Source organism: Urocitellus parryii, chromosome 11, assembly GCF_045843805.1.
Source record: "Urocitellus parryii isolate mUroPar1 chromosome 11, mUroPar1.hap1, whole genome shotgun sequence".
NCBI classification, from domain to species: Eukaryota; Metazoa; Chordata; class Mammalia; order Rodentia; family Sciuridae; genus Urocitellus; species Urocitellus parryii.
This window is the reverse complement of record NC_135541.1, coordinates 4792650-4815956: the sequence shown is the minus strand read 5'-3', so window position 1 is coordinate 4815956 and position 23307 is coordinate 4792650. Positions and strand designations below refer to the sequence as shown.

Sequence of the window (23307 nt, the reverse complement as noted above, 5' to 3'; positions counted from 1 at the left end):
TCAGCAACTGTTCATGGTTTCAAAGCAGGTAAGACTTTAAGTCTTATACAGATAAGCTCATTATTCAGGAAGAACTTAAAAAACTCAATTCTATTTCCAAGTTGGCAAACTGCAGACTGTGGGCCAATCCCAGCCCAGTGCCCATTTATGTAAATAAAGTTTTATAAGAACACAGTTATGATCATTCTTTTATACACTGTCTGTCTGTGGTTGTCTTCAGGCTACAACGTAAGAATTGTATAGTTGAAACTGACTATATACATGGCCCAAAAAGTTGAAGATATTTATTCACTGGCCTTTTAAGAAAAGTTTGCCAACTCCTGGTATAAAATATAATGAATCAATACTAGTAGCAATATAACTAGTTAGATGCAAAATAATGTCTTGCAGAAACACTGAAATTTAAAGATTTTTTTTTCTCCAGCATTAGGAACTGAACCCAGGTGTTCTCTACCCCTGAATTGCTTCTCCAGCCCTTTTAATTTTCCACTCTGAGACAGGCTCTTGATAAGTTACTGAGGCTGGCCTTGAACATGTGATCCTCATGCCTCAGCCTGGGATTATGGGTGTGTGCCACCACACAAGTTTTAAGATTTTCTGAATTATGATTTCAGAAATCTTAAAAATGACCAAAGTATTAGTGCAAGGCTAGGAAGAGGACACAATGAATCTGGGTGATAAAGACAGCCACCTCATCTTAAGACTACATAAGAAAAAAAAGTGATCAAATTTACCTAAATTCAAGTCCAGTACTGGTGAATTCCTTTCCTAGCTTTTAGAAAACAATTTTCTGACACTAAACCTTTTATTATAACCAAGATGTGTTATGGTTGCATCTGGCAGAGAATGCTGCCACACTTATAAATGAGAAACGTACTCTAAAATCCCAGGCCAATAGTGTTTACTGAATACCTATTCAGGATAACTTATCAAAAATATGAATTCCTTTGGAATAATCAGTCCCAACTGCAAAATGGAACACAAAGACTTAGGACCCTTTCCTACATGTTTTTTATTCAGCTTTACCCTTACATGCTGGGGTCTGGTTTGCTCACTATTTAAACGAGTGTCTGAGGCTAGATCTAAAAGGGCAGTTTTACACACTGACTTACCTCATGGCATAGCAAGGGGAAAGAAATTACAGAATGGAACTATAGGAGTAGGGTCACAGGGAAGCAGTAATTCTGAACAAGAAACAGACTGGCTTGGGGGGGGGGAAAAAAAAAAAGGCTAGTACTGCCGAGTGAGCCTTCTTGCTTTATATATGTCGACAAAGCATTAGTTGAGAAGATTTAGTATTATTTTAACACAAAACCCCACTTGCTTACTGTTTTCTTAAAAGACAGCTTTGCTTAGACTTCCACTTGTAGCCAGCCACGTGTGTCTGCAGAGGCTCCTTCCACCCAGCCTAGCATGCCCTGCGGTGGCCTCAGAAGGTCCCTCCCTCCTATTTACTCATGCATCTGTACAGTTACTGCCTGTGACTGTTCTTCTGCTGTATAAAATAGCAGTGTTAGTAATTAGGGTTAGTTTATTTTATTTCATTTCATTCAATAATGGATGTGAAACTTACTGGCATACCTAGGCTGCAGCCCCATGCAAGCAAGCAAAAAGCACAATATTGAAAATGGAAGATAAAGATAAACTGGCTAGCAGGCAGCTAAACTCACCCTTTTGTACAGCCTATGGTCCACCAGGGGGCTTTAGACAGTAAAACAACACCAAAGAGCTATTAGCATTAAGAGGGTCACAACAGAAATCTTAAAAATAGCTTTAATTCAACCAAAATGAGTATAAAGTGGTTTCTTTTGGGGGAAGAAAGAAAAGGAGCAGGATGGTGGGGTGTGTGAAATGAGCAGGTAGAAAATTCAATTTATCCTTTAAGTCTTAAAACACTGGGGTCACATTACTTAGAAATGGGACCCTCGTTGATTCTGAAGACCACTATCTACCTACCTTTTCAAGGGGCGCCATATGAGGTTTTCTATTTAATATAGACTTTAATGATTCCAAGAGACAATAAACATGACAGTATCTCTTAAAAGTAGTATTAAATAAATGCGAATGGAAACAGGATTGTATACTCCTAGGAAAAATGTGAGTTTAATAAACCTCTGAGATAGATTTTCAGGACTTCTTCAAGCTCCTTCATTGAATGAATTAACTGAATTTATAGGAAAGGGATTAAATACCGATCTTGTACAGTCAGTATTAAAATACTGCACATATACTGACTATATAAGATGTTAGAATTTGCCTGTATTTTTCTAACATCTGAACTATGAAAACAGTCAAGAAAACAGCCAATCAGGGTGACTACTTCATCCGATCGCACACACTCAAGGCCCATAATCTGATGCACTCTTCATAATGAAACTTGTTGGCTTTCTTATGACTGTTAAAAATCTTCAGGAAATTAATTCTCCTCCATCAGTTCACAAAAAGAGAACTCTAAGAGCCAAGAGTGGAAAGGCTTCTTTGTTCAGCCTATCTTGGGAGGAAATCTTTTTTGAATCTATGTACTGCTTGGACATCTTACTCTCTCAACTCACCCACTATAAACACAGGTCAGAAGAAAATAACTTACATAATTTTGTTCATATTGCATTCCCTATACTCATATTCAAGGTTTGAGAATACAATAAGAAGAGGGGAAAAGCTGTGTACAATTCAACCTGCAAGTATTCTGGTTTGTCTGGAGTGGCCTCAAGAGCAATGTTAAGGTGATTTCTTAAAAACAAAATCTCCTGGAAACCCTGAACTGCAGCCTCCTGAAAGAAGGTGCCTGTGTGATTCTGCCCACTGGGGTCACAGTTTACAGCTCTCTGTACTGGGCAGAGGCTCCTGGTTTTTCATTTTGCAGGCAGAAGGCTGTGAACACACTTTTGAGTGTAAGGAAAAGGGCCTGGAATCCTTGATATTTTCACCAAATGCAGATCATCAGCTTTCCAACTGGGATAGCACTCTGATGCCAAGTAAAAGGCATGAATGGATAACAAAGAGACCACTTCATTAGGGCCTGAAAACTGATTTTTTTTTTACCTTTTTAAAAAAAAATTGTTTATTTTTATGTGGTGCTGAGGGTTGAACCCAGGGCCTCACACATGCTAGGTGAATACGGCTGAGCCAAAACTCCAGCCCCTGCAAACTGATTTTTAAAAAAATTTATTTAGTTGTAGATTGACCCAATATCTTTATTTATTTATTTTTATGTGGTGCTGAGGATCGAACCCAGTGCCTCACACGTATGAGGCAGGCGCTCTACCACTGAGCCACAATCCCAATCCCTGCAAACTGATTTTGTTATGTTATCGCCATCCCCGAAGTTTGATGTGTGTTTCCTAACACAAGTTCCTATCTCAGAGTGTTCATGTTGGTATCTCATTTGTTAGCTCTCCTGGTTAAAAAGACCCTACCTGCAGCATGGCAGAGAGCAAATGAGCTGCCGAGGCCCATGGGGTGAGGACCCAAGCTGCTTCTACCACACTGGAGCTACAAAACCCCATGTGCCCCAATAAAGCTCTTCTGAAAGTTTTTATTATTATTAACCTATTTGCTGTGCAATTTCTTTCTACAGCCACATATGTGCATTCTTTTGTTGATTTAGGTGAAAGTACAAGTAACCAGTTAGACCCTATTAAGTCTCTAAGGCAAACTTTTGCAAATTAGCAACCAGATGGTCTTAAGAGTAAGAAAAAACTACAGTGGAATCTCTTAAAAATCAAATTGAACAGGCACCACGGGGCCTGCTTTAAATCTGCAACCACCAGCTACACAGCTCCTGATGTACAAAGAAACCACCCAACCACAAGGAAGGCTACTGGACATCTGCATGTCTGAGCCCCCAGATCCCAGCCTGGGATACTATTCTCAGCAGGGCAAACACAGCACTGCTCATCAGCCCCCAGGAGCCTAATTGAGAACCTAGTCTTCACAAAGAAGGCTCAACTCTGGGGAACAGCCGCTTCTCCAGCTGAGCTCCCCAAGGAGGGACAGTCCCAGGGACAGCAGAGGCTTTCAGTGCACTTCCTGCTAACTAAAAATGCACCTGGGACCTCAGATGTCTGCCTCTTCCTGCACAGCTTCACCCCAGTGGTTTCTCCTGCTCTTCATCACAAACCAGCTGCCACTGACAACCTAGAGCCCATTAGCTTTCCTTCCTCCAGCAGAGGGCACCAGCTCTTTGGTAGAAATTCTACACCAGAAAACCTGGAAGGTTTTCTTTTTCCTTCGTAAGAAACTTGTTTTATTTCTGTTTTGATAGATGTTGTAAGGATGCAGAGTTGAGACCATGATGCAAAGTGACATAAGAATAATACAGAAACTGAAAGCTAGTCTGAATAAATTATATTCATACCCAAATCAAACAGAAAACCCTGGTACGAACCTGCCGTTTAACATACATGGCTTTCCGAGTTCGATGGGTGCCAAGTTGACAAGCTCTATTACTTTATCATAATTTGGGATGTTTACCCTGGTGTTTTCTGGGGTTTGGCTTTGTGCAGAAGTTAAGTGAATGGTTAAGAAGGTCAGGGCTGTTCAATTATTCTTGATGAGTAAAACGCGGGATAACTTAATGTACCTGTGGCGACAACGACGTAGAAACCTCATTATTTTTCGAGCAGCTTGGTCCTGCTTTTTGGTTAGCAAACTGCTCCTGAAAAAGTCAGAATATTAAATTGTCACAAGAAGGGTTCCATAAAGCTTAATATGCACAAAATTAAAACTGGTGAGTGGTGACCACGGACTTTTCACTAAATAGTTCATGTAGTAAATCCAGCAGCATACACACAGGCTGCTCACACAGTGCAGTCTAGGCGTGGCCAGAAGAGGAAGGAAGAGGGCAAAAGCCCCCCTTTGTCTCGTAAGCTTTCAGAGCACAGAAGACTGAAAACAAGATATCCCTACAGCCATTTCATTGGAAAGGGCATTCTGTCATTAGAGACTCTGTTCAGAGGCTGACTTGCTGAACTTGGAGTTATTCCCTATTGTCTTTACATGATTTGCTCTGCTATAGGTGCTATTTTAACAGCTCAACCCTATCTACGTTTCCAATGTCTTCTGTGCAGTGACTCTTCAGTTTAGACTACTATACAGAGTGAATGACTGCTGATGTCTCTTGGAGCCCAAACTTTGGTCCTGAAAATTTTGATAAAAGTTGAAATTGGCTGATTAGGGTTGGGGTGGAGAGAAGGCTGTTTGCAAGGTCTCCACACCCAGGTTCTGAAAAGAAGGAAACCTTGGACACCTTGCTTCACGCTGAGCCTGGTGCTAGCATGGGGCAGTTCTTTGGAAGGGTTCCCCTTCCTGCACAGCTTCGTGAAGCCTTTCCAGCCCACCTGAGCTTCTGCTGAACGATGACTGCGGTCCGGCGAGCCTGCCGTCTCTTGCCACACTTCTTATAACTCCGGTAATACTTCTGGATCAGCACAGCAGCGCGCCGGCTCTGCTGAAACTTTTTTTGTTCGTAGTAACTTCGGAATTTGCTCTGGATAAGGATGGCCGCCTGAGTCATCTTTTTATAAAGTGCATACTGCAGGGGAAACAAGAATGAGCAGGACAGTAACAACGGAGCTCTGGGGAAGGGAAGACAGAGGCCCCTTCCTCCCTTTCTTATCCTATTTTCAGCATGGTGTTTAATCACGAAAAAGGCAGGTGAAGACTCTTTTCACCTGCCTTTCCAAATGTAAAGTACTACTTTGAGAGTTGCTTGCAAATAATTTATTGTTCTGCAATGTGCTTTTTCCCTAAAATATTAAAATATTTTGCACTTCTTGAAAAAGATTAATAGCAATAAGCAGAGTATTTATGAGACTAAGAGCATACTGAAAATAAAATTTTGCATGTTTAAGATTAGTATTAATTATCTGATTTGGAAACTTTTTTTTTTTTGGTGCTGGGGATTGAACCCAGGGGGTGCTTAACCACTGAGCCAGATCCCCAGCCCTTTTTGATGCTTAAGGCCTTGGTAAGTTGCTAAAGCTGGCTTTGAATTGGTGATCCTCCTGCATCAGCCTCCTGAGCCACTGGCACTACAGGTGTGTTCCACAGTGCCAGCTCTGGAAACCTTTTTCACCCCTTTTTATGCTTCCCACTATACGCCACGTCCACCTAGCAGTCAGCATCTGACTGATTTCTAACTACTATCTGTATGGTGAATTTCTGATGGAGTTACAAGGTCCCAAATACAAGGCTTATCATGAAACGCTGACACCTTTAAGCCATTTTACCCTGTAAAAGATTAACACTCATCAGATCAACGATGGTGAAGTAATGACACCTGGATGGTCATCAGAGTTGGGAACTGCTTGAGCCAAGGCCAGCACCCCTCCACCCAGCCTGCTGCAGGGCCGCAACAGTGGTGGATGAAGGCACAGGGTGTGTGTGCTCACTGTTAACACTGTCTAGGCACTAAAGTACAGGGATCAACCATGGTTTAAAAATACTTTGTCCAAATTTGTAATGGAATAGAAAATGAGTCAGGGGACAAAAGGGCACACAAAGCCTTTTGCTTACAAGAAGGCAACTTACCATTTTAATGAAAACTGTTCCTTAGAAAATCCCTGCACATGCCTAACTACGTCCCTGGATATATGAGGCGGGAATGAGGGAAGGAATTATTGAGAAATAGGACCCTTCTGCAAAAATCATCAGTCTCATCTGATCTTTATATTTACTTCCACTGGTCCAAACGTCTAAGACAAGAATGCTGCACCCTCTGAGCCTGCAGTCAGCTCACCTTGGCCTGTACACATGGCACCCTCAGACCCTACTAGGCCTGTGAAGCCCACTGTGGGAAGAAGACATTTACTCAGTGGCCACTGGGCTCATGGTAGTTGGCTCAGATGGACCGACACTTGCCAAGAAAATGTCCAGTCATGATTAATGCCAAAACCCATCCTAACTGAATAACCACAAGGTCCCAGAGGATAGGAGTGCTCTGGCTAGGTGGCCTGCAAGGTGGTTATGTCTGTGCAGGACTGTGCCATCCTAATGGCCCCTCTGGTGGCTGGTGATGGGTGTGAAGCTTGTGACTCTTGTGGAATGGTTTGTGAGAGGACTTGGGTGTATCATTACCTTCAAGGCTATCCATGTCAGCTTGGGGGAGAAACAGAAAATACAAGATTAATGTTAGATTGCTGAATATAATGAAATTAAAATCAGAACCAATAAAACTCCCAACCAAAAAGAAAAAAAGAACAAAAAAAGGCATCCTGGCTACGTTAATGCCTTCCACCTTCCAAAATCTGTCTGACAGCTCTCACTATTTCTAAAAATAGGGCCTGCCTTCCGCCGTCCTCACTGTTGACAACATTTCTTTGGGAAGGAATTTGTTTTTTAAAAAACAACTCATAATCTGGAGTGAACACCTGCTATTAACACAGACTAGAAGCCTCCATCAGTGTGCCGCAGGTGCTCACAGCAGACCTGCCACAGACCTACAGGGATGCACAGCTATAGGGACGTGGTGTCAGCGTTTGCACAATAAACCTTCATTTTCTGGGATCGTGAACTCAGCTGACTCTGAGCTGGAGATGGTCCTTCCCCGCCCTGTTGTAGGGTTTAGTCCTAAAGAAACAGGAGCTAATGGCAACCCATCTCAGAAATCAAAGAACAAGAGAGCGTGACCCCAAATCGCTGAGATCATCACACACCTTTGCATTTTCAGTCCTCAAATTAAAATGCAAAACCTACCTGAAGCACAACCTAATAAAAGGTTCTAGAATCTAAGCAGTTTGAGGATTAGAAAGTCTAATACTTACTGAATTTATCTGAGCCTCAAATTCTAAGATGGAAACGAAACTTTGAGTGTCTGCAAGGGTGAATGAGATGGTGGGCCTGAGGCCCCGCACACACAGGTGCTCCAGGAACAACAGGCACCTTTCTTATCTGGCAGTAGTCACCAACCCCACAGGCTGTTTGGAAATGGTAACCCTGCATAGAAAGGTCCTGCTCTGTCCTTCCTGCACTTGCCAACTAAAGGAGAAATTGGCCTGAGATGCTCCGAGCTTCTTAGGATTCTCAAAGATTTTTACAATTCTTCATTTTAAAATGGATAAGCAGCAGCTGAATGGAAAAGGGCAGAAGACTATACGACCTATATAATTCAATGTCCAAGGAATGGCCAGCACTGACCTCCTCCAAGAGCCATGTCAAACTCTCCAGAGTTCCTCAGTTATTAAGTCTATGAAATTACTGGAACATCGGTCCTCACTTCAAACACAAGTAATTCCTTGTATTTATCTCAGGGAGCTGAAGGCCCAGATTCTGCACACAAGTTATTTTGTGGCACAAGCTGAACTGCAGATGGCTTTGTTTCATTTCCTGGTCCTCTGGTTTTTAATCAAGGCAAATCACTTCTATGTGGTGGTCCTCTGGTTTTTAATCAAGGCAAATCACTTCTATGTGGTGCTCACTATCCAAACTGCACACCAGGTCCTCAGAGGTAGGGGCTGCAGGGAGGGCCTCCTCCTTCTGTGACACAGACTGAGGTTTACCTGTTTGTACTTTCTGTAACAACGCTGAATGACGGCAGCGGCCACTTCCTGCTGTTCCCGCAAGGGTCGACCCTTAAAGTAATATGAGGGGGAAATCATTAATGGCCTAATGGTAAGAACTGTAGACTTTCTAAAAACTATGCAATCATGTAATGCCACTCTCTCAGACCGGAGACCCAGTTTACCAGAACAATACACTGATCATTGATTATAAATATAAATAAACAAAAATAAATTTATAGAGTAAACCATGATACCTGGACATTAGGAGGCCTAAAAGTTATTCATTTTAAAAGTATATAACACATTAGATATCATACTATTTTCTTATCAGATCTCAACAGTCTTCCTAAGATAAGCCTGGCCACTTTTAGTTCAATGATTAATGGCTTTTAACACCTTTGTGGGGGTGGGAGCATCCAAGATCCTTTAAGAATCTGCAGAAGGCTGTAGATCCTCTCACCACCAAAACCACATAAACAGAAGCCTCACCATGTAATTTTAGGAATTCATGGGCTGCCTCAAGTCAGCCCCCAGGCCTCTGGCTGAAAAAATCCCTGCTTTAGGTCATAAATTCTTTGTAATGAAGGTATCAACTCGCTTTGTATTAAACAAAATATCAACAATAGTGGAGTTGGTGACAGCTGTCCACTACTGGTTCTACTTCACTAAAGCTCCTGAAAATCATTAATAATCTAATGTGATATAATTAATAACTTTCTGTAAAAATGCTATAAGCCCAGAGATAAAGGAACTGGGAGGTATCTCAGAGTAAGTAGATGAGTCTCATCCCTGCTCCCTGATCTTAAGAACAAGACAACATCAAGAACTTTCTATTTTACCTTGTATTTCCGGAAAGCTGTCTGGACAAGCCTGGCAGCTTCATAGAGTTCTCTCTGTTCATGATCAGACAGGGTGAGCTGAGCAAATTCATTCTCTACCTTCTCACTGGTGGACGCACTCAGGAATTCTGACCAGTCTGCCGCTGAGGGAAGGGTAGGTTTCTCAAAAGCCATTTCACTGACGGGAGAGCCTTCAGGGCTCAAGCTGGTATTAGAAGAAGGGGTCAGAGGCTCATTATATGCACTTCTGAAACAAGAGGAGGAAAAGAGAGGCAGTTGAAGAGTGACTGGCATAATTGGTCAGCTGTGAATCAATGAGACAAGACAACTTCCCCTGGAGCCACTGTGGGCCACTTGAGATAGGCCCCCCTCCTCTCAGGTGAGTTGCCGGACACATTCAGTACCTGAAAATGACTTTAGTACTATGGTAAATACTAACCCCACCAAGTATACTCTAGTCCGGGGAGGAACAAATGGAAGCAATGAGGACAGAGTCGGACCTCGAGAGTGGCGGTGGAACACATCCTGACCCCTTCTCCCGCCTGGTACAGTCTCATGCTACACCACAGCATTCAACCTATCACTTAGCCTTCCCTGCCTCCAGCAAAATCCAGTTCATGCTGGGCAGTGACCCCAGAACATTCCTGACCTGATCTGGGCAGCACTTGGCAGACGATCAGCATCAGCCAGGTAACTGGCCAGCCAGTTCATCGTACTGCTAATGGTGGTAGGATCTGTTCTTTCCAATGCTGAGGACTCCATGGGCACAAAGTTCTCCTGCTTGATCCGGTCGGGAGTGGCCTCAATGATGTGTTCTGCCAAGGTCATCATGTTCACCTGTAATTAGAAGGGCACAGAACACGCAGGTGAGAAAGGAACCTTGAAAGGTATCCAGGTCTCCCTCCACCCCCTACTTTGGAAAGCAGACTAAAAAGGGCAGGTGGACAGATTTCCACCTTAATGCAGTTAAGGCTTATTCCACAATTTTATTCTAATACACTGAGGTCCTGAGACCTGTTATCTCTAAATCACAGTTTGGCCAAAAACCTTTGGGTACATCTTGGAGAATGTCTGGCTCAGGCCTATTCTCCACTCTCAACTGGGTCAGCAATCAATGGTACCATGGCTGGGCAGGTGAGCACACCCATCTTAATGTGGTCACACTAGTGGTTGCCTAAGCAGCATTCAACTCCCCCCTGCCTTGCCTGGGGAGGCCTGATCGTGTAGAGCACAGCAAGGTGCCAAACCCTAGATGACCGGCTGCCAACATAGTCTCATCTCTCACCTTCCTGTGGTGAGACCATGCAGATGTCTGTCCTTTCCTCCCTTCCTCCTGCCTTGAATACAGACCACCAACCTGCATGGCTACACCCATTAAAGCATCAGGCATGAAAAGGAAAGTCATATGTGGGGAGCCACATTGAGTTACCACGCCTTCTAGTCTTGATGTACCACAGGGATCTGAACGACCACTATAGTCTTGTATGGTAGTGCCATGACTTGTGACTTGGTCTTTCCCCCCACTCAGATAGCAAGGCCAGTCTTCTGAGTAGGCATACCCCTGAGGTTGAGCTACACTCACCTATTCTTTTATAATCCTACCCCTTTACCCTGATTGGGATAGAATGTACCAAGGAAACTCCCTTTGTGTGTCCCCTTCTCTTGCTCTGCCTTTGGGCATGGCCTTCCTAGCTGTCAGTCAACCTGCTGAGAGCAGACAAGCTATACTCAACCTCCAGAAACCTGACCCCTTGCTTCATCTGAATGGCTTCTCCCCAATGGCTCCCCAATGGCTCTCTCCTTCCTCTCCCTAAGGTCAGAGGAGCCATCACAGGATCCAAAGGAAAAGGTATCTCTGTCTCTTGTGTGATTATTTCGTGCAGCCCAGTTCACCTGGAGTGACCCTGAGTGTTTTAGTCGTGAGGAACACAACAGTCATAGAAACAGGTATGTGGGAAAATGAAAGACAAAAAACCTGTGGGTCTCTCAAGACCAACAACACTGAGCAACTGGGCTTCCAGATATTTTTTTTTTTTTTCAATGTTGGGAATCTAACCCAGGGCCTCATGCCTGCCAGGCTGGACCTTTGGTCATGCGAAAAAAGGCTTTTTTAAAATTAAACCAATGTAGTTAGGTTGCTAGTACTTGTACCCAAAACATATTAATTTTAATAGACATACTAAAGAATCCTCAAAGCTCATCTGGATGAAATTTTTTTTTTTTTAAATCAGGATCAGAACTATAGCCTCATTTTTTAAAGTTTCCTGACATATCTCTCAAAAGTGGTGATTGGAATACAGCAGTTCAGGGTATTAAGTCACCTGAAAATGTTCTGGAAGGAGCTCTACACAGGGACAAAATGCTTGTCTTGCAACACCAGTGCACCTCAAGGACATGGCGCTTAATGGCAAGAACCAGGCACAGAGGACTACATATTGAACAATTCTATCCAGGAGAAACTTCTAGAAAAAGCCAAATTTTGGAGATGCAGCCAGATCAGTGGTTGCTCAGGGTCAAGTAGAGCAGACACTAACTGCAGAGGAGGGCTGAGGAAGTGCTGCAGGAAAGGAGTATAGGGACAGCTGCACAGCCCTCCTTTCCAGAGCTGTTAGAGATGCTGACTTAGAATGATTTTCCAAATTTTCTCAAAGAACAAGAATTACTTTGTGTAATAGACATAAAAAGGAAAAAAAATCCCATTTTTCTTCTTCTAGATTGGCCCTCTTGGTTTGTGACTCAAATAACAGGAAGTCCTGCCTCTACTCCTTGTCTGTGAAAGTGCTCAGACTCTTATTTCTGTTTTCTTGTTTTGTTTTGGATGAGAAAGGGCCTTCCAAGGTTGCCCAGGCTGACCTTGAACTCACGGCCTCAAGCCACTGATCTCTTCCCTCCAAGTAGCTGGGAGACAGGCATGAGTCACTGCAGACAGTTTTATTTATTTATTTTTAAAATTTATTCATTTATTTTTTTTATGCAGTGCCAAGGATCTAACACAGTACCTCACACATGCTAGGCAAGTGTTCTGCCACTGAGCTACAAGCCCAGCCCACATACTCAAATTTTTATCAATAATAAAAGGCAATTTCTGAAGCCTGAAGGTTATTAGTACATTCACCCCACTTCCTTCTCCACATGGTGCATATGTACCGCGGTATAGCCCCTTAATATGACAGTGAGGAAAGACTCTGAGACACCAAGTAGCTGATTTTTTACTGTGATGGCTCCAAAAGGCAATGAAATTTAAACAACTTTAAAACAAATAATACTCTTAGCAACTAGATCTAAATAACGGCACTGTAAATTTCTTGCATTGTGGTCAGAGAAGTTAGTCTTCAAACGCGAAGCTTTGAGGTATTTTTTAAATACCTTTATTTATTGATTTATTTGTATGTGGTGCTGAGGATTGAACCCACTACCTCCTATATGCTAGGCGAGCACTCTACCACTGAGCCACAGCCCCAGCCCAGCTTTGAGTTTTTATTCAAATTCTCTTTGTGTCCCAGAATGAGAAATTTTAATAAAATTTCTTCAATATTTGAAAAGAACAATTAAATATTTACTATGTGTATCAATTACACATCTATAAAATTCTATCATATATATAAAATAATCGAGCTTCCTAACTGTGCTATTCAAAGGTTTCATATCCTTTTCACACCCACGTGATCTGACAAGCTATGAGGTGGTCCAGCAGGGTCACACCATGACCACAGTTCCACTTTTTTTGTATTTACTAGTTATTTTTTAAAAAATGTTTTTAAATATATTTTTTAGTTGTTGATAAACTTTTGTTTATTTATATGTGGTGCTGAGAATCAGACTCAGTGCCTCACACATGCCAGGCAAGTGTGCTGCTGCTCAGCCCTAGCCCCAGCCCCATGTGTACTAGTTCTTGCTGTGGTACTTAGAGGTTATGCTGCTAAGAACACAACGGTTCATAACAGTCAAGATATTCTGGAAAAGTTGTACATAAGTACACTACTTGCCTTGCATTGTACCTTTATCTTTTTTTCCCTCTTCATGCTGGGGATGGAGCCCAGGGCCTCACATATGCTAAGCGCGCGCTCTACCACTCAGCTCCCTCCCCAGCTGTTCCCTTTTCTTTTTATACTCATTCATCTGTGAGATGAATCACATTCACTTCATTTCCATTCTTTCTGCTTCTTTTCATTTTAGTTGGTCTCTTACAAGCAGCATATGCTTTTCTTTTTAACCAAAAGCAAGAATCTGCCTTTTAATGGACTCATCATTTACCCAAGTGTGGATGAATCACATTTGAAACATTCTTACAATATTCTTTCCTGTTTATTATTTCTTACTGCTGGTTTTTCCTGTGTTACCATCCTTAAACTTTCCCTAAATGAGCCATTCTTTTTCTCTTTAATAACTTGGATGTTCAGTAGCCTATTTTTCACAGTCCCTATTAGCTTGACATTTTTAACAAGCGTATGTCAGTCTATGCTTATCTATCCGTGTCACCAGTGGGAGGAAGTCTACAGCACTCCCTGAACATTGGGCTGCCTTAATGAACTTTGTCTTTATTTCCCCACCTCCCTAGGTCTGTTAAAATAACTTGGAATTAGTTCTAAATTGTTTAAAAATTATTCCTCTCCCACGAAAAGAATCCCTTCCTAGAAATGCCCTCTACATACAACCACACAATCAACAACAAGTACGGACATACTGATGCCACTGATTTGATTGATCATTCCTTCAGAACTCTTGTCATGCTGTTTCTGAAATTGTTTTATTATTTTTAATTGTTATTTTTGCATTTGGCAATATACTTTTTTAGATTGCTGATTTCTTCACAGATATGTGCTCTTCATTTAGCACAACAGTATTCTCTCAAGACTTGGTAAAAATCCCAAGAAATTTTTTAAAGGTTATTTTCTATTTTCTATATCAACTCTGTTTCCGTGAAGGCTAGCCGCTAGAAAGCTGTGCCATCCAACAGCTATTTTAACTTGAATTAAACTTAAGCAGAATGAGAAGTCCAGCTACTGAATTTCACCGCCTTACTTCAAGGGCTCAGTGCCTCCCATGGCAAGGGGCTGCCAGCGTGTGGCGCCTACGGCACATTTCACCAGGGCAGAAAGCTCTGCTGGATGGCACTGCATGCTCGACTCAGTCTCCCTCCTCCGAGCCACCAACTTTCAAACTGCTACATTTATATCTAAACACAGCTCTGGATAGCGTAGTACTGACATCTGGAATGGCTTCCGACAGGAACTGTCTAAAACAGGATTTGGCCAACTATACCAGGCTGAATCCAGCCAGCTACCTGTGTAAATAAAGTTTTCCTGGAAGGTGGCCATACACACTCATTTACTACTGTATATGGGTGCTCCTGCGATACAGCAGATTAAATAGTTAAGACAAAGTTTCTATGGTCCACGAAGCCCACATTATTCATTATCTGGCCCTTACAGAAGCAGTTTGCCAGCTCTTTGTCTAAAACATTATTTAATTTGGCAGCTTCCCCAAGACTGCAGGGTTAGAGATTAGTAGTGGGCCTTCTGTCTACCAAGAACAGGAGCTTGGTAAGCATGCCTGCTTCTCCTCCTGTGCTGACTGGCAGAGGACAGTCATTGGGAGCGGCTCAGCACTCAGACCTCTGCTAGGTATGCTGGCCGGGACAGAGGAGCTTCTACATGGCCCTCCGGCTCCACCACTTCCACAGGCACGGGTTCCCTGCTGAACTCCTAGCAGGCTGTTTTCTCCTTTTGTATTTGTTTTGGGTTGGATCAATGGGAAGTTGGAAAGAGAGGAATTCTATCATATGTGCTCCTGTTTCCTTTCAACCTCCTCTGTAATTTTGTTTATTTATTTAGTAGTACCAGGGATTGAACCCAGGGTCTTGCACAACCTGGGCAAGTTCTCTACCACTGAACTACATTCTTTCCCAACCCTGCCCTTACATATTTTAGTTAATGGAATTTGCTAATAGCCTACTGTCAAGTTTACTTCAGTACATATTCTTTTAATCTGTAATGAGTTTAATGCCTTAAGAGGATTCTGTGTTCTCCACATTATAAGGGCAGTCCATTATCAGCTTTAGAGATGTTTTACTGCATTTCGTGAGTGCCTCATGCCCTATATAATAGCTAGATAATGGCTATGCCATTCAAAGTCACTTTGATAATACAAATTGTATGCGCAGGCTTCCCAGCTAGCTATTTTTATGGCCTTAAAACAGTGAAGCCTGTCATCCTGGATGCAAGGAGGAAGCAGGCGACATACTGTAGGGTCACAGTGAATTCCGAGGAGCTGGTGCCAAGAGGAAAGGCTTTGCTGAGACCTGGGCCCTGATGTTCAGGCCCTCTGCACAGTGCCTGGTTTCACTGAAGGAAAACAAAAGCCCAGGAAAGAAGATACTTCAAAGCTCTCATGCATAAAGCCCAGGAAAGAAGATACTTCAAAGCTCTCATGCATAAAGCCAGACTTTTTCTTCTTCTTCTTTTTTTTTTTTGGTACCAGAAATTGAACCCAGGGGTGCTTAACCACTGAGCCACATCCCCAGCCCTTTTTAAATTTTTCATTTGAGACAGAGTCTTGCTAAATTTCTTAGGACCTCACTAATTTGTTGAGGCTGCCCTTGAACTTGTGACCTTCCTGCCTCAGCCTCTGGAGCACTGCTGGGATTACAGGAATGTGCTACCACACCCAGCTAAGACCAGACTTCTACCCCTCCACCAGGGAGAAAATTACATGACCCTTGGAAATGAACCTAAAGACCACAGCGACTCTAGGTTGTGGCCTCTGCAGCTTACCTGAGCAGAGCTCACCTGAATGTCATCCATGGGCTGTGAGCATTCCTCGTTTTCTGCACTATCACGGTAGGACCCCATCTCTGTATTCACCACCTCTCTGTTAGCCATCATCAGGACACTCATTGGTTCCCGTGGACGCACCTGTGAAGGTGCCGTGTCCTTTCCTACACTGGTCCCCTTCGGATTTCCAGTCACCTGTACTGTAGACACACCAATGTAAAGATCTTTGGAACTCCACTTTACTACAGGCTGAGATCCAGAGGCTTGGAATGCTGCAGTCTCTGGAGTGGGAGGGGAGAGTTCCCGGCTGTAGTCCCTCACTCCTTCACTGGGGCTGATTGTCTCGGGGACAGACTGCTTAGAACTAGGGCTCTGCTTCCTGATATTTGGCTGTTCCAGACTCAGTGCAGTGGAAAGCAGCTTCTCCTGCCTTGCCTGGAAGTACTCAGGGTTCAATTTATGCTTTTTGGGAGCCGGATAATCTTTGTGGCTCTCACTGCTGTAGTAATTAGAGGGTTCAGACCGAGGTCTTCTCAGCTCTGAAAAGTACAGTAGAAAGGACAGTCAGGACAGGCGATAAAAGTAGGAATCCTCAAGAATTAACACTTTCTCTATGCCTGAGAGACAAAGTGCAAAGCTGGAGCTCAAGACACATCCCTAAGGCTTAAATATTCCCCAGCAGCACACACAGTACTCAGAAAGTTCTCCTTCAAAAAGGTGTACTTTTGCATGAACACAGAATTTCTGTTATTTTCCATATGGGGGGGGTCACTAAGCATTTTTAAAGGAATACCAAAAACATTAAAAAAAAAACCCTTAAAAATATGTGAATCTCCTATAAACTTTTCTGAGGGCAGTGGCATGAAAGCAAATGGAAGAGCTGTCAAACTCTGAGATACAGAAACTCTAAAGCTTTACCTGGGTTGGTACTTGCAATAACAGTGACTCCTTTGGATATTTCTGGAGAGCTCATGGCCTCACTGTGCCACTGGGCCATCCAGCTATCCGTACTTGGCTCTTCACTTGGAGGACAATGGATCCTGGGGGTCTGTCCCAGCTGCGCCTGCTCGTCCCTCTGCAGGTGCTCCAGACACTCTGCTAGTTTCACGTGACCTCTTGATCTAGCAATACCCAAAGGCAGTCTTCCCAGAGAGTCTGGAATGGAGATGGCCCGACGGTCCCACTTGTACAGCACGACAGCAGCTTCCAAGTGCCCTAGGGCACATGCCCACATCTAAGACAGAAGGGCAGAGAAAGCATTCTCAGTAAGAGTCTGAAGCTCTACTGTACTCTTGCTATGGCTGCCAACCCACAAACTGGTCCTTACTGGCAACCTTGGTAGGGCCATTCAATGTTACCATTCCAAAGCACCTCTGATAAATGCCCTGTATCACCCAGGGATGACACTGGGCACTCACAGTTCAGTAAACAGTTAAATTCACCCTAAGAAAACTGTAACATAACAACTCATCTTTTACGTGTTGTTCTCAGATCCCAAAAGAGTCCCTACACCGGTCTGAGAAAATGGTTAGGGGGATAAATAAACCTATTCCTTACCAGAGGAGTACAGGAGAAATGGTCCACATTCAAGGGGTCGACTTCCAGTTCCAAATCAATGCTATCTGCATGCTTCGTGCTGGAAGGGACGGCACCAGAAGTTATTACACGATTAATCCATGTTAAAAGGAATATTAGAGTATTATGAAACCCCACAAGATGAAACTAAACTAGGCATCTAATCTCCCTAATGTGAAAAAATAGAGTGGGATTTCTGAGGTAGCTTGGATTCTCCATCTGGCTAGGAGCCCACAGGAAATGTAAAATACAGCATTTAGTTAGTACCTCACCAGGGAATTCTTGGGCACAATCCATAACGTGTCTTGGAAACTGTCCTCCAAGAAAGCCTTTTGCTCCCAGCCTAGAAAGCTGAGTGGCACTGCTGTCTCCCCATTGGTGGAATCCCTCTAGCAGCTGTGTGCTGGTAGGTGAAGATGACTTGTCATTTGCACCCCAGCCTTACCGCCACTTGATGAGCGTCTGGATCAGGGTGGCGTAGCCTTGGGCAGCAGCCAGGTGCAAGAGGGTCATTCCGCGGAACGTCTTGGAATGGATCAGATGCTTGGACTTGGCCCAGCAGGCCCGGCTCATCATCTTCTCACACACAACAACCACACGACTCTCGAAGCAGCTCCCCAAGGTCCCCGTCCCAGAAGTACACTGTCATAGACAAGTACACATCACAATAGGAGGACCACAGCCACTTTACCATATCCAAATTTTGACACAGGAGAAGCAAATGCTTTGTGATTAGCAACTAGAAACGGAAAACAGACAAATGGAACAGGATGGGACAGAGAACAGAATGGGCAGCACGCCTCCAAAGTCAGAGCACTAGGTTAAGTTCCATCACTGGTAAAACCAGCATCTACCACAGCCAGGACTCCAACTCTGAACTCCATGCTGACCATCTTGGGGAAAATGTATGCTGCTAAAAAAAAAAAAAGAAGAAAAAGAAAAAAAAAGAAAAAGGCTCTAGCTTCCCTATAGTTCCCTCCCTGACTTCTTCTGAAAGTCAAGTTACCTAGTTGTGGGTATTTTCCCCTAAATAAACACTTAAAAATATCTGATAACAATTTCTACTTTTTAAAAGAGCATCCTGGGACACAGCTACATCAATGTTCATAGCAGCACAATTCACAATAGCTAGACTGTGGAACCAACCCAGATGCCCTTCAATAGATGAATGGATAAAAAAAAAATGTGGAATTTATACACAATGGAATATTACTCAGCACTAAAAAATAACAAAATCATGGCATTTGCAGGGAAATGGATGGCATTAAAGCAGAGTGAATCTAGCCAATCCCTAAGGAGCAAGTGCCGAATGTCTTCTTTGATATAAGGGGGGCAACTCAAAACAGAGCAGGGAGGAAGAGCATGAGAAGAAGATTACCATTAAATAGGGATGAGAGATGCATGGGAATGGGAGAGAGAAGGGGAATCGCGGGGAAGATGGAAGGAGACCCCCATTGTTATGCAAAATTACATATAAGATGGTGTGAGGAAGAAAAACAGAGAGAAAAGTGTCATAGAGTGGGTAGAGAGAGGTGATGGGAGGGGAAGGGAGGGGAGGGGAGAATAGGAAGGGTAGCAGAATACAACAGACACTAATATGGCTGTATATATAAATGTGGCTATAAAACCAATGTGATACTGCAATCTGTACATGTGGGAAAAAAAGAATTCATACCCCACTTGAAATCAAATGTATGATATGTCAAGATCATTGTAATGTTTTGAGCAACTAATAAAAAAAATTTAAAAATAAAATAAAATAAAATAGCATCCTGGAAAAGCATGAGAGGTCCTGGAGTTTAAGTGTTGTTAGAAACAATAAAGGCACACAAGGAGGAGAAATGCACTAAAGTGAACCACGTGGTCTTCTTCCCAGGAATCAGTTGTAAAGGAAGAAAAACAAAACCAACGTCAGTAACCTCAACAGCTCATCTGAGTCCCGGTGGCAGTGGTTTTATGTTTAACACTCTCCCAAATAAATGGCACTTTCAGCCTCATTTGCATCTCTCGTGTTATTTTTAAAGTATTTTTTTCTGGCAATGAACTCCTTTGAATCCAATTAGAACAGAGATACTGTTGTTCAACATTGCTCTTTATTTTTAAATGTGGAAAAAAATGCCTCCAAAAATAAAAAGGCAAATGCTGCATGCAATGTCATCCCCGTCAGAGCTGTGAAGACGTCCCGAAGGAGTACCCTGGGCAATCCCAACACTGTCACTTGACCATGCTGAAGAAGGCCAGGCAGAGCGGCTCTGCATATACCACTCTCTCACACCCAAAACGCCGAATCACCAGCCAATGAAGGAAGAGCAAGGATTTTCTTAAATTAAACAAAAACAGCTCTGTCTCTATCATATACGGCAAAAATATTATTGATACCAATGCAAGCTGATGACAGTATTCAATGGCAGTTAACATGAGGTCAGGTTACAGGCCAGCGCCTGAATGCATGGGCTTTAAAATTCGATATGCCATCCCCCTTATGCATCCTGTGTGGGTGAAAGGAAAACGTTCTATAGGAAATTCTCATTTCAGCCATGAAGTACCTTAAACAACAACCGCTTTCTTTATAACACTTAGTAATTCAGGGAAAAAGGAGCTATCTTGGCCTTCACAAGAGTTTACAATGTGCCAAGACTCTTCTTTCCACTTTTTGTGACGACAGAGGAGAAATTAGAAGAAAATTTAAAAGAAGAGTTTTGGGTATGGAATACTATGCTTTTCATTCATCTGTTATTAAAAATATCACAAATACTTGATATTCATAAGGATTGCAAAGTGGAAAATATTCACTTAAAAGTGAGAATTCTGCAAAAGAAATCCTCATTCATCTTGAAGAGCAAGAGGGGGGGGGGTATTTGAGATCTTTAGGCAGCAACTGAATAGTGAAGGGAAGAAACACTACCAGGGCTTTTAACTTCGTCATGAGGTCTTTTGGGAAAGTTTCTGCCTAGGAGACAACCCAGAATTGAAGTTCCTAAGTGACTCATATACAAAGCTTCAAGACCAAGAGAACCAAACTAATATTTGGTAATTTCCCTGCACTTGGTACGCTCCTCATGCAACTGTTGAAAAGATGACGTGAAAGACACTCTCACGTACAATGTTACTGCATGCTGAACAATGATTCCAGAGAATGTCCTGGGCCCTTTCCACATGGTATTCTTGAAGCTTATGAATTACTGAATTATCTTTTAGGCTCATCTTTAAGACAGAGACTGATTTTGAGCCCAAGCAGATCAGAGTCACCAACCAGCCTCCTTCTGAACTGATGCCCTCAATCCTGCTGCCAGGGGCCAGTAGTGAATTCTGAGACCAGTAAAAACAATCTGAAGATTAGGGAGGAAGCAAGTGAGAAGCCCCTCAGCTCTAAGGCTACCCTCATAACACTCAGGAGTTCAGTACCAGAATGCCATCTGTGCAGGGGAGGGGCCGGGATTGGCTCCCGTGTCAACAAGACACTAACCGAGTGGGAGATGGACAGTACAGGTTCCTACCTGAGCTGGACTCCCTGCACTCCCGCTCCCGTTGCCACCTCCGCTGCTGCCTCCTCCGCTGGCCTGTTTGTGCTGCTGGGAGCCCGTCATCTCCGCCATCCTCCTTTCCATCTGCTCCAGTCGCTCCAGGATGGACATCCTGAACTGGTTATCTAGGACAGGACAGGAGGAGGAGTGAGGTTGTGTTCTGGAAGAAAAGTACTTGACCAATGGTCTGTGCCAGCTTGCAGGACTGGCATCCAAAAGGCCATCAGTAACTCTCCCAATCAGGGATCACTGTTCAGGCCAGGTCCCCAGTACAGAGATGACCCCAACCGAAGACTGACATCTATGGCAGGCTGAAGTTCCCAGCCAAAAACACAGAAAATCCCTTTGTGTCAAAGATCCTGCTTTTGGTTTTCTGTCACTCCATCTCTGTCAAATTCCCAACAACTACCTTGAAGGGATCTGACAGCATGCCCTGGGGTGAACATGCCAAGTGACTATCATTTAACAAGCACTAGTGGAGAAGTGGTGGTGCAGGAGAGGAGGAGCTATCAATACCAGAAAACAGTACTATCTGCCTTGTCCAAGCAATGAGTTTTTACAACAAACTAAAAAAACGTTTCCCGAGCCAGGCTATAGCTTTTATGCTACATTCTAGAGACTGTATCATTCACTACCTAGGATTCTTACATGTTTCTTTTAACACATATTTCTGTCAAACACACACAAGTACTTCACCTCCACTTGAGAAAAACGAAGACATCACTGTTGGAGCTTGGACTACAACTCAAGAGATGAGCTGAAGTTCCATGCCATGAGCCAAGACCAGAACACACGCACCTGCATCTTCACACATCTTCGCCCACATGTTCATGCACACACAAGCACACATCCACCTTGTCAGTGAACAGACCGAGGCGGCCACCTCCTGCTCTGATAAGCAGACTGGGAAAAGCAGGGAAGCAGGAAGATGCGATAAAGAGCAACAGGTGGGGGCAGAACTTCAGTCAGTCAGGAAAGTAACACTGGAATGGACCAGAAGTGGGACAAATGCAAAGGCCCTGAGGTACGTCACTAGAGGACCAGGGTGTCTGGTGGCTGACAATGACAGGGAGAGCACAGGGTTGGAGAAGTGGGCACAAACTAAACAGGGCACAGCTGCCCAGAACCCTGGCTCTGCCTTATGATAACTGCACAACTCAAACAAAACTTCTGGTGCCTCAGCTTCCTCCGCTCTGGAAAGGGCCAGCAGAGAACTGCTTGAGAACTCAGAGCACGCCACCTCCCAGGTTCAGCGGGCTAGCCACCATCATCTTTAGCAACTGAAGAGCTGTGATGACAGCTTCTCATGCTGCTACTGGCACAGCTACTTTCAAGACCTGCCCTCTGAGTGAAGGAAGGAGCCACCTGGGTCAGTGTTCCTCACCATCCAGGCCACAGACACCAAGACCAGAGGGCAAAGTGACCACTGCATGTGAATGAGAAGGAAGGGCAGGGCCACCCCTTGCAGGAGCCTCCTGCAGCCCTCCCTTGTTTGCCCTCAGGGGCTCAGACTCTAAACCATCTCCTGAGGTAAGTGAGGCATGAGAGGGTAGCTCACCTGTGTGTCTCTAGGACCCAGTTTAACCTTCACATGACAACAGGAATGAAGAGTTTTTAAGAGGGAAGGGGCACAGGCACTTAGTCCCACCTAGGGGACAAAGGTACTCTCTTTCCAGGAGGCTCAGCTAGGTAAACACATAGGAAATACCCTTTCTGCAGGCAATTCCCAGCACTGACTTAACAGCAAATCAATTTTATATCACAAGCCACATAAACAAGGTACTGTTTTCAAGAATCCTTATTTCTCCAGGAACAATACTGAAAGAAAAATCATCTTTTAAAGTCAAAATAACATCTTTGTTCCATTTTCACACACAATGTTAAGTACAGGCAAACAGCATGTTAACAACTTGGAATAAATTTTTCCTGTAGTCATCTGCCTGTGGCCATTTTTACCCTGTGACTGTTGTAGGGACAGACAAGGCAAGGCACCAAAGACAGCAGGAAACAGTTTTATTTGGCTGCAGCCAGGTTCAGAGGGTACAGCTTCTGCTGTAATCAATCAATCCCCTGAACCCCAAGTTCATGGGTTCAG

At 43.5% G+C, this 23307-nt stretch overlaps 1 protein-coding gene across 3 annotated transcripts in view; it reads right to left on the bottom strand.

Annotated features, from left to right (window-relative positions):
- The window catches only part of LOC113180919 (calmodulin-binding transcription activator 1), a 687512-nt gene that overhangs the window by 10653 nt on the left and 653552 nt on the right, over positions 1 to 23307 (bottom strand). For 2 of the 3 annotated variants that reach the window (XM_026386128.2, XM_026386130.2), the window contains exons 2-11: positions 21186 to 21337; positions 18134 to 18330; positions 17671 to 17749; positions 17032 to 17347; positions 16129 to 16652; positions 9990 to 10177; positions 9341 to 9587; positions 8499 to 8570; positions 5340 to 5533; positions 4583 to 4657 (exon numbers count right to left, since the gene is read on the bottom strand). In XM_026386128.2, the coding sequence (XP_026241913.1) occupies positions 4583 to 4657; positions 5340 to 5533; positions 8499 to 8570; positions 9341 to 9587; positions 9990 to 10177; positions 16129 to 16652; positions 17032 to 17347; positions 17671 to 17749; positions 18134 to 18330; positions 21186 to 21337 (2044 nt within the window). Of the gene's footprint in view, positions 1 to 1670; positions 1702 to 4582; positions 4658 to 5339; positions 5534 to 8498; positions 8571 to 9340; positions 9588 to 9989; positions 10178 to 16128; positions 16653 to 17031; positions 17348 to 17670; positions 17750 to 18133; positions 18331 to 21185; positions 21338 to 23307 lie in introns of all 3 variants that reach the window. The other variant, XM_026386127.2, reaches the window with a different exon arrangement.